We start from the raw sequence: 14,852 nt of genomic DNA, 5'->3' as shown, positions 1-14,852 counted from the left end.
ACTGTGCGCCCTAGCCGTCCCAGGCTGGAGAGAGTTATGTCACCGGCTCTTACGTAATAGCACCGGATCGGGTTTTGCTTTGAAGTGCTCGGTTGAGAAATATAATCCCATGTTGCTGCCACAAATTTCCGCCACACCAATCGAGAAAATAAAATGCACGGTGGAGACTTTAGATTTCAGTCTGTATGGAAATGGAACATCCTTAAATTAAAAATCCCTTTTCGTGGGTTGGTGTCATTTTTGTTAGAATTACTCGCAGGGCCCTGCCCATACAGTATGGCATACACGGAGGGGTTATTTTATGCCCCATTTTAACACGGGTGGGAGGACAAAAAGAAAACGATGAATAATCGATACGTCTTCTCGGTTTACATCATTGTGGTAAATCCTCCTCTAAGACATGGCACGTACAGTGGTTGCAGACATGGTGCAGACACACATGCATGTCAGGAGGGAAACAGACTGTAACCGAGTGCATTTACTCAAGTAGCCTGTAGCAGACAACTCATATGAACCCGGGCTGCAAAATCTTATCTTGATTTAATGTTTGCCACGTGATAGTGACACTTTTCATTCTTCGTAAGGACGTACTTCTTTCACCACAACAATGTTTTTAAACGTCAATAAAAAAATCTTAGTATGTCCTTAGATCAGCATGTCTTTAGGGGTGAAACCACAGATTTTGAGCAGTCAATTATAATTTGTTCTAACTACTTTAACAACTAAGTTGAACTACTATGTACACAACAACTGAGCTGCTAATTATTAATATTATTAATAATATTAATTATCAAAATAAATAAATAAATAAATAATTGTGTGTCAAACTACTAATCATTTGTTCAGCTATATTTTAAACTCATTTTACTACAAAAAGGAACTCGCAATAATAAATCATAATCCTCATAATCCAACATTCACTCAAAACACTGGAGTTCATCTAAGTCACCAAGAATCACTTCAGGGTCTTATCAAGTCCTTTCACTTTTACCAGCATTTACAGATTACAAGTCTCAAAGGCTGTTAGGGTTAAAGTTCCTGTGTTTAAAGTTGACTCTGATTCTGATTCTTTTATGCTAAAAGTACTTAAAAAATAATAATTCAGAGGTGCAGTGAGGGAGTGAATGCTGCATGGCTCGCTTTAACTAATAGGCAAACAAACACACATAAGTGGCTAGCTAACCTCTGAAGTAACTAGAGAAAGTGAGTATTTTCATTTCAAATGTTGCTAATAACTGCAGCAAAGAACAATACAAAGCATCTTTTATATACATGCTTAAGTTTTTGGATTTTGATTTGTTTGTTTTTGGTTTAATTTTGTACTGTTCTTTTTTTTTTTTTAGTTTTGCCTCTGTGCTCCACCACAGTGGATTATTTTGAATCAAACAATCAAGATTTGATCGATGTGCAGACTTTAACTGAAGGGGTTTAACTGCAATTTTGAATTAATTGTTTATTTTTATACACAGTCTCCCATTTGCCTCAAAATCAACGGGATAATTGACTGACCAGCAGTTGCATGGCCAGGTGAGGCCTGTTCCTTGTCATTCCATGAACAGATTCAGCAGGATCTGGAGTTGATCCCATGTGTTGAAGTCATTTTGTTAGCTTTGATAGCTGCTCATTGGAACAAAGAGATGCCATGCGAGTAAAAGAGGCCAAACAAAAAAATCTTTAGCTGTCCAAATCAAAACTCCGGTTCATTCTCAAACAGCAGGAATGCATTGGCCAGCTCAGTAATACCAAGAAGCCTGAAAGACTGAATGATCAAAATATTCTTTCCATAATTAAGAAAAACAGCTTCACAAGGTGCAAGCCACTTCCAGATTAGACTTTTCCAGGAAACATCTCTAAGAGTTTCTCCAAGCACAGGAGTGGGATATTCTTCAGTGGCCATGTCCTGATGACCTGATCTCAACCCAACAGGGCCATGCTTTTAATTTATTGAAGATAAAAACGGAACTGACCTTTGATCTAAAATCTATTGTTGGGGGTGTACTGAAACTAAATTATAAGAAAATGTGTTAATGTCTAAGTATTTGAGAATCTACCTGTGAACTAGAGAACTAAAACACTGAATCCTCTTCAGAGCTGCTAAAACGTTTCATGACAAGGCCGTGGGATTGTGAAACTGTGGCCCCTCAAAAAAAAGCACTGAAGACTAAAACGCTACTGGACAGAGCATGCTGCAGGTGGTTTTAACTGAAAGTGGAAACACCTCCACCCGCTTCCTCATACCCAACTTGACCACATGGCTCTTCAGGGGAAAGGAAAAAAAAAACACTGCTGGTGCTCACTTGTCCTGTACTCACTCATACATACGCACGTACACACAAACACACAGATGCTCATACACCATTAAGGTTTTAAAAAACTTTGGTAGCATTTCCATCTCAATTTTACTGAGGTTAAAGCTGTGAGGGGCCCTGAAAAGACCACCAGGCCTGTACTGTGATGAGCCCATACACTCAGAAACCACACATTCGACCAAACTGTGTGAGAACTAAAGTTAAAGGCAGTTGAAAGTCTGTATGGCTTGTAGACCTTAAACCACTAATTGACTGCTGCATAAAAACTTACTTGACAGGATCTACTAAAAAGCAGAACTGTTTAAAAAAAGGTTCTCTTGAAAATAATTATTCTCATATTACCTTTAAACAGTCACTTTTTGCAGTCGTGCATAAAACCTCTTTACAACAGAGGCACTCTGTTTAAAGGTTTAAAAATATTCTCCAAAATGACCAAGAATTTTTAAGATTTCATGACCTGTGGTTCTTCATATATATATATATATATATATATATATATATATATATATATATATATATATATATATATATATATATATATATATATACATACATATACATACATTTATAAATCTCTTTATGCTCTCTTAATAGACTGACTGTGATGTTCAGACCCTTGAGCAGCACTGAATTTTAAAAACACACAGACACACAAATCTGTAGTGGAAATCACTGCATGAGCCCAGGAAGGCTGCACTCTAATTCGCAAGGGGTCATTCAGTATATTCTTACACCTGATGCCCTTTCTGATGCAACCCAGTCTCCTCCCAGGATTAAACCAGGAATCTTTTGCTTGTTTGGCAAATGTGCAAACCACTATATTATAGAGCCACATATAGAACATTTCTGAAAACCATACTTCCTCATTGCTTACAAAAATTAAATTAAATTAAATTAAATTAAATTTTATTTCATTTATATTAATATTATTATTTATATAGCACTAAATCACAACAACAGTCACCTCCGGGCGCTTTACATTGTAAGGTAAAGATCCTACAATCAGATGACCCCCCTATGAGTAGGCACTTGGCAACAGTGGGAAGGAAAAACTCCCTTTTAACAGGAAGAAACCTCCAGCAGAACCAGGCTCAGAGAGGGACAGCAGCCATCATCTTCGACTGGTTGAAGGTAAGGGGAGGAAGACAGGACAAAGACAAACAAGTACCATGCAAAGAAAACCATCTGTACCTTCCCCAGGGCTGAGCTCATTTAAGGTGGAGTGTGGGATAGTGGAAAATCAGCCTGTGGACTGAGAAATCAAGACGTTAAATATTAAACTGCAAGTCTTCCAGGCCAAAGAGTATAGGGGCCATCCAGATTCTTATCTTTGTGTTATCTTATTCCAATCCCAATGTGTCCAACAGCTAACGCTTGGATGGAATTTGATCATGCGACAGGAGAAAGATCCACAGCAGCAAAACAGAATGACTGAAAAAAGAAAAATAATCAAGGTGCTGCAACAGCCGAGTCAAAGTCCAGGCTTGAACAAGACTGAAATGTTGTAGTGAGACCTTAAGAGAGGTGTGCATGAATGAATCTTAATGAACTAAAGGAACACTGTTAACAAGAGTGTGCCAAAATTCCTCCACCATGACGTGAGAGACTGACAAAAGCAAGAAGAGAACGAGTACTTCAGGTCATTGCTGCTAAAGTTGATTCTACAAGACGTTTAATTATGGGGTGTACTTGGCTTTTTAACAGGGCTACACAGAGACCAATACAATCTTTGTTTTTCATGTGACTCTAAATGTGACAAAACAACTATAAGGTAAAAACTAATCTGAAATGAAAATATAGCTAAACTAATACTTTTTAATTGGGTTGCACTGCATAATGAACATTCACATTTGATATCATGGTCTCAGCAACTGTAGTGAAGCCATTTGAAAGTCTATGTAAAGTTACAAGCAGGAAGGCTTTGCTCTTAAATATTGCTGGTTGGACATGGTGCATTATGACTTTAACTTAGCTCTGAAAGGTCAGGTAGTCATCGTATACATTTTGATATTATAATTGGAAAGTGAACCTGCTACCTCCCTAAAAAAACTAATCCCACATATAATATTTTTATGTTTTGGAGTCATTTTGTAATTGCTCCTCAGTTACAAGATGCCAGCCTATTCGGGAGGTATGTTGTCCTCAACCTATAGTCAGTACAGTATGTGTTTAATCAAAAACAGTACTCTACATACTCTCAGGTGTCATGTTTTGTAGAACTGTGGTCTGCAGTGGCTGCTAGAGCAGCACTGATCTCTGTGATGTGGACTGTGTTACTTATTATGGCATACTGCGGCATCCGTCAGCCGTTTCTGAATGTAGAAACACGTTCAAAGTGTCAGAGTGAACGAGAATAACCAGCTCATGTAAAAAACAGCCAGTTGTCGTGACGATTTTGGGTTTGAAGTCCTCATGCCTTCATTGTATGTCATAATTTCTCATGGCATGCAAATTCACACCCCACATTCAAATAAAACCACAACCACCACACGGTGGGGTAACAGTTTACAACCCACACATGAAAAACAAAACTGTGTAACATTTGTGATGTAAGGGGCACAAAACTTCAAGAATAAATTTAGAACCCATTCGTCCTTCAGTTGTGTGATTTACTGACAAAAAGTAGTAAGCTGATGTTGTATCACATATATTTCAGTATCCCTTAATTAAACCTTTCAACATTTACTACACAGTGTTTACTATTAGTAGTATTAACCTATAAAATATCATTAAGATCAGCAGATTACCACAGAATTACTTCAGGATTAAGTCTGACGGTATCTACTCAAATGTAAAGATCATCAGTTTCAAAGTATCTCAAAAAAACCGTTTTATTTCTCAATGCGGATTATTTAACTCCGACAAACGCACCACCTGCATGAGCACCACAATACCATTAGGTAAGGCTTTTTTGGAGAAAATAAAATGATAAATAAATGAACAGTACATTTAAATCAATAATGTTGTTCTCAAACGCAGCAGTCTTAATTAAAACCATCAATACTGCATCAATACCATCAATACTTCTGAATTAGTTCAGTAAATTTGTTCATGAGTTAGTAACGTGAAGCAGCGGCAGTCAAGTAGAGCTAAGTATCAGATCAGCTGCAACATATTAGTAGTATAAATAGAAGGTTAACTTTTTTTAATTTAATATAAGAGTTTCCTTCTATCGCCTAGAAAATATGTACATCCTTTTAATTAAAAAAAAACCTAATGGCCCAATTAGACAAAACAAAAAAATGCACACTGTTTCTGAAGTCTCCTTCTTCATAGATGGCTGGCTGGCGGGTTCGTGTCACCCTTTCATTAGTTGGCTGACGCCGATTGACACAAACAGTGCTGCAGAGAAGAAAACAGACAAGCAGACGTGCCACTTACCAGCTGCTTTCAGAGTAACATGTCCATCTGAGATTTTGTATGTGTGTGTGTGTGTGTGTGTGTGTGTGTGTGTGTATGTGGGAGGGGGAAAACCTGTTGCTTTACCTGTTGCTTCTGTGTGCAATCTGGCGCCGTCAGCACTGGTCACTTTACACGAAATGAACGTTTTCCTGCCTTCCTTCTTATCCAGAGAGGATTCGATCAACACTGTACTTCCCAGCGGGATGGGACTTGGAACAAGACAAAATGATCAAACTGACAGTAAATGATCAAAGTAATGCACTAAGAGATGTTACTTTGTGTTAATTATATGTGTAATTATTCATATTTTGCTATGAGTTAAACAGAACAACCGGGCAGTCGAGCAAACATCTGCTGGTCCGTGCTTGACCAAAGAAAGTGAGCCGTTTGGGCTGACTCGGTGATACCGATGCTGCATATTTAATTTCCACAATGAATTATCTATGTGACATCATTCAGAGTCGATCTACATTATACTGACTTGGAGCAGGGAGAAACCTTCATGACTTCTGCATGACCACCTCAGTGATATTTCCATAAACCCTGCCCAGCAGCTAAATACGCTCCATGTTAACAAGCAGGACAACACACACGACAACTTCTAACATTTTTTTCCTTTAATATACTAAACAGTTTAATCCTCAGATTTCTGTAAGGTGTGCTACATGTTCAATAAATATTTTTATCATGTAGAATTTGCTGATTTTTGTTCTTGTACCTGCGGTAGTTGATGTTGAGGTTGGCAGTCATAACGGGTCCAGAATGCACACAAGCATGAGTTCCTGTCACGGTATCAATCATAGTGGCTATCGCCCCTCCGTGGACATTTCTGGAAGCACAGACATTGGTACATGAGACAGTAAAACTTATGAGATTTGACGGCACATTTAGAGTGCCGAATTAGCTAAAAATTCACAATTCTTCTTTTATTTTTTCCCATTTATTTCTGCCACTTTGGGTTTACTGGAAAGCTGCTGGCTGAGAGGATGACAAAGAGAATGGAGTATAACAACGTGAAAAGCACAGACTTCAATAAGCTTGGACAGGAGTGTGTTATCTCACCCTGGTGGTCCCTCCAGAAGGTGTCCAGCCTGGAAAATGCACACACACCTTTGCTCCTTTTTGTTAGCAAAGATAACGTACTCAAATGCTGCCCCCGGGTCTCTGATGTTGCGGGTGAAAAGACGAGCTTTTGCCTGGATTATCTTGCTAAGGTATACTCCACCTGAAGGGAAAGAACACAAGTGAACATTCAGCAGCCACATTAAGAAAACACAATAAATACAGTTTCTTCTTAAGCTGAAAAAAATTACAGTGTCACCTGATTATCCAGGGATTTGTATCATTATTATTATTCATATTATTATTCAGATCCTCTCATGTCAAAGCATGACTCCACTTAAGTTGCAGAACCCTGAGATGAGCAACAACAATGGGGTGGGCTACAATTAGTGAGTGTCAGAGCCATGAAGATGGTCTGCCAGGCCACCAGATGGTAATGAAGAGGAGGAGGAAACAATGTGGCCCCTTCATGAGATGTACCATCGACAGTTTGAGGATGCACCAGAGCAGATTCCAGTCTCAACATCTGAGGCACTAATTACAATAATTGCATAGATTACATAAACAGACGGTCAACATTCAAACTGTATCCAGACCATGCTTGGCTCTACTTACTGGACATACTGCCGGATACTTTCTCTGACATCTGTTTGGGCTTTACTGCCACAATGACAGATACAGAATAATCTTTATCACCTTATACCGCTATACCTTCATTTATTCTAGATTTAAGTGCATTACTGTATCCTCTGTATGTATATACATACATATATATACATATATATATATATATATATATATATATATACATATATATATATATATATATATATATATATATATATATATAGAGAGAGAGAGAGAGAGAGAGAGAGAGAGAGAGAGAGAGAGAGAGATAGATAGATAGATAGATAGATAGATAGATAGATAGATAGATAGATAGATATAGATATATACATTTATATACATATATACACATATACATATACATGTATATACAGTCAGGTCCATAAATATTGGGACATCGACACAATTCTAACATTTTTGGCTCCATACACCACCACAATGGATTCCAAATGAAACGAACAAGACATGCTTGAACTGCAGACTGTCAGCTTTTATTTGAGGGTATTTACATCCAAATCAGGTGAACGGTGTAGGAATTACAACAGTTTGCAAATGTGCCTCCCACTTCTTGAGGGACCAAAAGTAATGGGACAGAATAAGAACCATAAATCAAACATTCATTTTTTAATACTTGGTTGCAAATCCTTTACAGTCAATCACAGCCTGAAGTCTGGAACATATAGACATCACCAGACGCCGGGTTTCATCCCTGGTGATGCTCTGCCAGGCCTCTACTGCAACAGTCTTCAGTTCCTGCTTGTTCTTGGGGCATTTTCCCTTCAGTTTTGTCTTCAGCAAGTGAAATACATGCTCAATCGGATTCAGGTCAGGTGATTGACTTGGCCATTGCAAAACAGTCCACTTCTTTCCCTTCAAAAACTCTTTGGTTGCTTTTGCAGTATGCTTTGGGTCGTTGTCCACCTGCACTGTGAAGCGCCGTCCAATGAGTTTTGAAGCATTTGTCTGAATATGAGCAGATAATATTGCCCAAAACACTTCAGAATTCATTGTGCTGCTTTTGTCAGCAGTCACATCATCAATAAATACAAGAGAACCAGTTCCACTGGCAGCCATACATGCCCACGCCATGACACTTCCACCACAATGCTTCACTGATGAGGTGGTATGCTTAGGATCATGAGCAGTTCCTTTCCTTCTCCATACTCTTCTCTTCCCATCACTCTGGTACAAGTTGATGTTGGTCTCATCTGTCCATAGGATGTTGTTCCAGAACTGCGACGGCTTTTTCAGATGTCGTTTGGCAAACTCTAATCTGGCCTGCCTGTTTTTGGGGCTCACCAAAGGTTTACATCTTGTGGTGAACCCTCTGTATTCACACTGGTGGAGTCTTCTCTTGATTGTTGACTCTGACGCACATACACCTGCCTCCTAGAGAGTGTTCTTGATCTGGCCAACTGTTGTGAAGGGTGTTTTCTTCACCAGGGAAAGGATTCTTTGGTCATCCACCACAGTTGTGTCCCGTGGTCTTCCGGGTCTTTTGGTGTTGCTGAGCTCACCAGTGCGTTCCTTCTTTTTGGGAATGTTCTAAACAGTTGTTTTGGCCACGCCTGATGTTTTTGCAATCTCTCTGATGGGTTTGTTTTGTTTTTTTCAGCCTAATGATGGCTTGCTTCACTGGTAGTGACAGCTCTTTGGATCTCATCCTGGCAGTTGACAGCAACAGGTTCAAAAAGCAAACAGCACACTTGAAATGAACTCTGGACCTTTTATTTGTTCATTGTAATTAGGGTAATGAGGGAATAACACACACCTGGCCATGGAACAGCTGAGAAGCCAATTGTCCCATTACTTTTGGTCCCTTAAGAAGTGGGAGGCACATATACAAACTGTCATAATTCCTATACTGTTCACCTGATTTGGATGTAAATACCCTCAAATAAAAGCTGACAGTCTGCAGTTAAAGCACATCTTGTTCGTTTAATTTGGAATCCATTGTGGTTGTGTATAGAGCCAAAAATGTTAGAATTGTGTCGATGTCCCAATATTTATGGACCTGACTGTATATATATATATGTATATATATATATATATATATATATATATATATATATAAATTTGAATCCCCTTTACATTTTTCTATTCAACTGAGCTCCTTATGTATTGTTTTTCTTTTTACTAAAAAGCTAAGTTGTTATCATGTTTTGGATCATATAACGTAGTAATTTTGGAGCTTTTGGAAATTCTCTTGTTCTTATTTCAGATAAACTTTTCGGTCGTATATTTACCTGCAGCATACTTCAGAGAACGATTGTAGCTTGGCAGTCTGTTCCACAGTCCACTCTGTTCCTCTCCTCCGTCTGTCACCGCCTCACATTGGCTGTTATAATGTTCATACAGCTGCCTCATTTCTGTGCCCCATGAGGAGTTAGGAAGGCTGAAGTCCCGGGGGTTGGATGAAAAGAGCGATGGAAGCGCTCGCTAAACAGAGAAATGAATTACAATGTCTGTTAGTAGTGAAAGGGTAATGACAAAGTGTGGATGTCTCATATAGATACCATATGGATACTGCTTTAATATTTGTGGTTCTATTAAGTCAACGGGAAACTGCAACATTAAAACATTTTCCAAATGAGCGAAAAGTATTAATATAGCTATATTTTGATATTGGACTAGTTTTTCTCTTATTACATTAGTTTTGTCATATTTGCAGTCATATGAAAAAGAAAGTTTGCATTGGACTCTGTGAAAAACTCCACCCTGTGATTCAGCATGTTGTAGAATCACCTTTAGCAGGAATAACTTGAACTACTTCATTTCTGCTTGACTTTATCAGACTCTCACATCATTGTGGAGGAATTTCAGGTCATTCTTGTTCATTCACTTCATTCATGTTCATTCATGCGCAGCTCTCTTAACGTCCCACCACAGCATTTCAATTGGGTTTAGGTCTGGACCTTGAGCAAGCCAATGCAGCACCTTGATTCTTTTCTTTTTCAGCCATTCTGTTGTAGATTTACTGTTGTTGTGTTTGAAATCATTGTCTTGTTGCATGACTCAATGTCAGCTCCACTTTTGCTGTCAGACAAATGTCCTCAAATTTGAATTGTTAATACGGGTACTGCAAGGTACCCAGCTCCTGTGGCTGAAAAACAAGCCCAAATCATCACCGCTCCACCACTGTGGGTTTGAGGTGTTTGTATTCATATGCTTTGTTTCGTTTTTACCAAACACCTCCACTTTGGTCTCACCTGTCAAAGGGACATTTTTCCTGATATGTTTGTTCAGGTGGTACTTTGCTAACCTGAGCGATGCAGCCAAACTCTTTTCATAAGGAAGAGATTCACTTGGCAGCCCTTCCAAGCAAACCCTATTTGTCTTTTTCTAACTGCACTGTTATGAACTTTAATATTTATCATGATAACTGAAGCCTGTAGAGTCTGAGATGTTGCAATTTCTCTGAGCATTGCATGATCTAACCTTGGGGAGAATTTGTTGTGATGTCAACTCCTGGGAAGACTGGATACTCCACACCAGCAAAATGCCAAAACGTCTGCCTTTATAAAGATCTTAGGAATTGCTGATAATTAATAAATCTAATAAATCTGTTTTCTTCCATTAGGAGAAGTTGACTGATACTTACCCTCCTAATTCTGTTTGTATGCTTGTGTGCTTGAGGTGCGTACGTACACTTGCATGCATAGAGATATTCTGCTATTGTAAATGACCTTATTGCCAACTAGTTGTTAGCACAAAGAGTAAAGAGTTAGAACAGGATAATTTTCTTGATGTAAATGTGGAGGTTATTATGATCTTATAAATTCTAACTCATATAAACTCGAATACCTAATTCCTATGGAAACAGTCAGGATGTAGTTTTTAGTAGTAATTTTTAACAGGAAGAAGTATGAAAACCTTCTTCTTCACATGATTGTATGTTATTATATTTAGCTATAACACTATTATTTGTTACTGTTTACATGTTTGTCATGATGAATTTCATTTTTTTTAATACTTTCTTTTTATTGTTTTTCTTTAAACATTATACAGGGGAGATGGAGGGTAAAAACAAAGCAGAAGACAAAAAGAAAAAAAACTGAATGAACTTCATTTTTAATTGGGCTAAAAAAATCATTTTCCAACTCTTCGATAAAGTGTTTCTTATGTTATCTGTGATGATGTTGACCTCTGTCTTGTTTGTTTTTTGCGACAAGCTAACAAACTCTCACGCTGGCCATGTGTTTTGTTTTGTTTTGTTTAGCTGTGATGTGCTTTTACTTTATTTAGCTGTGGGATAGTACAGTCACAACACTGGAGAAACATCTGGCAGGAGGGAGGAGAACATGACACGGCAAACAACTCACATACAGCATGAAAAAGTCTTTCATAAAATGCGGCTCATAGATCTACCTACCACCATACTCTTCAATGAAACGCTGGCAGGGAGGTTGCTGAGTTCAGACTTCATGAATGCGAGTGAACCGAGGCTCTGAAAGCCCCTGAATATTCGACCCAGTCTCCTTGCCATCTGTAAACTGTCCCCGCGGTGATATCTTCTATATTCTGAGGTAGATAAATGATGCTGTAACTGGTCGTCGAGAGTTAGCTGGCAAATGCTTTCGTCAGTTAGCGCCCAAACAGACTACGGTCGCTGCAGTAAACACTGGTCTGCTTTAAAAATAAAAGGGACTCAACCATCTTTGACTCGTGTTTATGTTCCGCTGCCTCACAGAATAGGAATACGTCCTATGGCGGGTGTCACTGCTATTATTTTACCGGTGACTTTCATGTGTCAAGATCAGGCTGTAAACTTCCGGCGTGGGGGAGTTCTGCCGTTGCGTCGTTTGGGTAGAGTCACGTGCCGTACAGATTCCAATATGATTGGGTGTCAAATAGAACTTTTTTTATGTTCCCGTGGTAACCACCATTATTTTTTTCTAACTTTACCGAGACAAAAAGGCAGATTTTAATAGTTGTGATTAAGTTAAAAAAAAAAAAAAAAGTTTACACATTTGTGGGAAACAAGTAAATAGTTTGAGAAATAATCATTTATAAGAGAGACTTAGTTAGGTCACATGGGGCTTAGACAATAACAAAATTAATAGAGTTATTATTATATATTATTATTTTTCTGTAGTTATTTTACTCATAAAGCTTAGAGATTAAAGTACGTAACATTTATTTTATTAGAAATATTATTTTCTTTACTTACGCATATTGCAATATTTGGAACTTATTTCTGGTAAAGCACATATAAAGTTTTTAATCTATATTGTTAACTTAGCTAATGCAACACAATTTTAAAAAGTAATGTGCAAATAAAAATCTAAACGTAAGAGACAAGATAATAGATAATAGTTTACTATCTGCAACTGTTACTGTCCTACCACATCCCAAAGGTGCTTTATTGGATTGATCTCTGGTGTCTGTGGAGGCCATTTGAGTACAAAGATGACTTGAACTTTGTGACATAGTGCATTATGCTGCTGGAAGCAGCCTTCAGAAGATGGTTACACTTTAGTCACAAAGAGATGGTATTAAGGCACCCAAAATGGGACAAGAAAGTATCCCAAAAAACATTTCACCACAAGCGCCAGTCTGAAGCATTGATACAAGGCAGTTTGAATCCATGCTTTCATTGATCCAAACTTTCATGTAGTTAACACCAAATTCTGACCACATCATGAAATGCTACAGCAGACATCAAGACTCATCACACCAAGCACCATTTACTCAGTCTTTTATCGTTCTATTTTTGTTTCAAATTGTAGCCTCAGTGTCCTGTTCTTAGCTGAGGGTTGTGAAGCCCAGTATGGTCAAGCAGCCTGGTCATTCTGCTCTGACCTCTGGCATAAACAAGACATTTTCACTCAGAGAACTGCTGCTTGCTTGATATTTCGACGTACGTGTACAGTGACAATAAAGGGCTAATCTTTTCTCTTCTTAAGACCATTCTCTGTAAACACTGATAGCTTGTGTGGGAAAATCCCAGCAGCTCAGCAGCTTCTGAAATACTCACACCTGCCTGTCTGGGACCAACAACCATGCCACCTTCGAGTCATTTAAATCACTTTCTATGGGCAGAAATCTGTGCCATCAGAAACTGAATTTGAATAAGTTAAATTCGAATTTGAATTGCTCGGATTGAATCTGAATTGTAACTTGAATAAATGCTTTTACAAACTGAATATGAATTAGCCTAATTTGAAATTCAATTTATTGGTTTGAAAATGATCATCACTAAATTGAAATTGAATTTTATATTTTTAAACTGTATTTTATCCTTTAAAATTTTAGCTCTCGAATAATTTCAGATTCACTTCTCACTATTCAGTTTCAGTTCTACAATTCAATTTCAGTTCCAAAATTCAGTTTTTTGGGACTTACATCCGGTTCCGGTTCAAGAGTAGTCGAGCGCAGATTAATACAACTACGTTTTACTAGCGGACCGAAAGTGTTACTGACGGGAATCTACAGCATCATGAGCTGAATTAAGACTTCAGAAGTCATTCGTCATGTCGAATGACCAGCGGATAAACTCTCAGGTTGGTAATAAATGTATTACATGTATAAGAACAAGCGTCATGTTAACAATTGATAGCCGTACAGTAACTTTTATGCTTATTGTAGCTGTTAGCTAAAAACGCTAATTTAGCGTAGTTTGCCCTGGATTCAGCTTTGACAAACAAATATGATCGACTGTTTCTAGTAGAATTCCAAAGTTGTCATCTTGTACCATCTCAGAGCCCTGTATGCTTGCAGAGACCCCTACAGTAGGGAAACATGCAAAACGGTGTCCAAACCTTTGTATTTTAGCTTTATTTATGTCTTACACAGCATCCCAACTCTTTAGCTAACTTAATAACTTTAGCTAAAGTGAATAGTTAGTCTAATTCATTAGTGCAGCATTACTGGATCACCTCTGTTTGAAGTGATATAATATGATATACAACTATCACTGAAACAGCAAACTTTGTAAATAAACAAACAACACTTCTCATTCTCTAAACGTTTGGCCACAGCTGTAGATTACACTATCAGTGCTTGTTCACTCTTGACAATAATTACATTTCTAAATTCTCTTTGTGCATTTACAGGTAAACAATATCTAATATTTTATCTAAATGACTGCTTTGTCTTTGAAAAGGTGAAGAGCCTGAGGCCGGTGACAGTCCAGTTCTACTCTAAGTACATCCTTACGGTGGCTCACAGGACAAGGCCACATTCCTGTCCTGCCAGAAGAGAAGAGAGTCTTCATGCAGTTCAACCACACCTGTCATATTCTGTATGACAGGTGTCTCAAACTCCAGTCCTCGAGGGCCGGTGTCATGCAACTTTTCCATGTGTCCCTGGTGCAACACACCTGAATACAGTTAGTAGGTCATTAGCAAGAGTATAGAACTTGACTGCATGCTGAGGTGGTAACCCCTAACCCTACCTACTCAAGTAAATTTAAGTAAATGTATGTATTTGGAAACATATACTTCTAAAAAA

The 14,852-nt window shown here is 38.2% G+C and overlaps 1 protein-coding gene across 1 annotated transcript; it reads right to left on the bottom strand.

The window, feature by feature from the left end:
* Positions 1 to 3,534: 3,534 nt before the first annotated feature.
* Positions 3,535 to 12,177, bottom strand: them4 (thioesterase superfamily member 4). The gene is made up of 6 exons (XM_063486655.1): positions 11,773 to 12,177; positions 9,647 to 9,839; positions 6,774 to 6,936; positions 6,430 to 6,540; positions 5,796 to 5,920; positions 3,535 to 5,651 (listed from the first exon to the last, which is right to left on the bottom strand). Exons 1-6 carry the CDS (start codon positions 11,884 to 11,886, stop codon positions 5,608 to 5,610), a joined length of 750 nt encoding a protein of 249 aa, XP_063342725.1. The 5' UTR covers positions 11,887 to 12,177; the 3' UTR covers positions 3,535 to 5,607.
* Between the last annotated feature and the right edge of the window lie 2,675 nt (positions 12,178 to 14,852).

This window comes from Pelmatolapia mariae, linkage group LG10_11, assembly GCF_036321145.2.
Source record: "Pelmatolapia mariae isolate MD_Pm_ZW linkage group LG10_11, Pm_UMD_F_2, whole genome shotgun sequence".
NCBI lineage: Eukaryota > Metazoa > Chordata > Actinopteri > Cichliformes > Cichlidae > Pelmatolapia > Pelmatolapia mariae.
The sequence above is the reverse complement of the archived record's forward strand: the minus strand, read 5'-3'. Positions and strand labels throughout refer to the sequence as shown.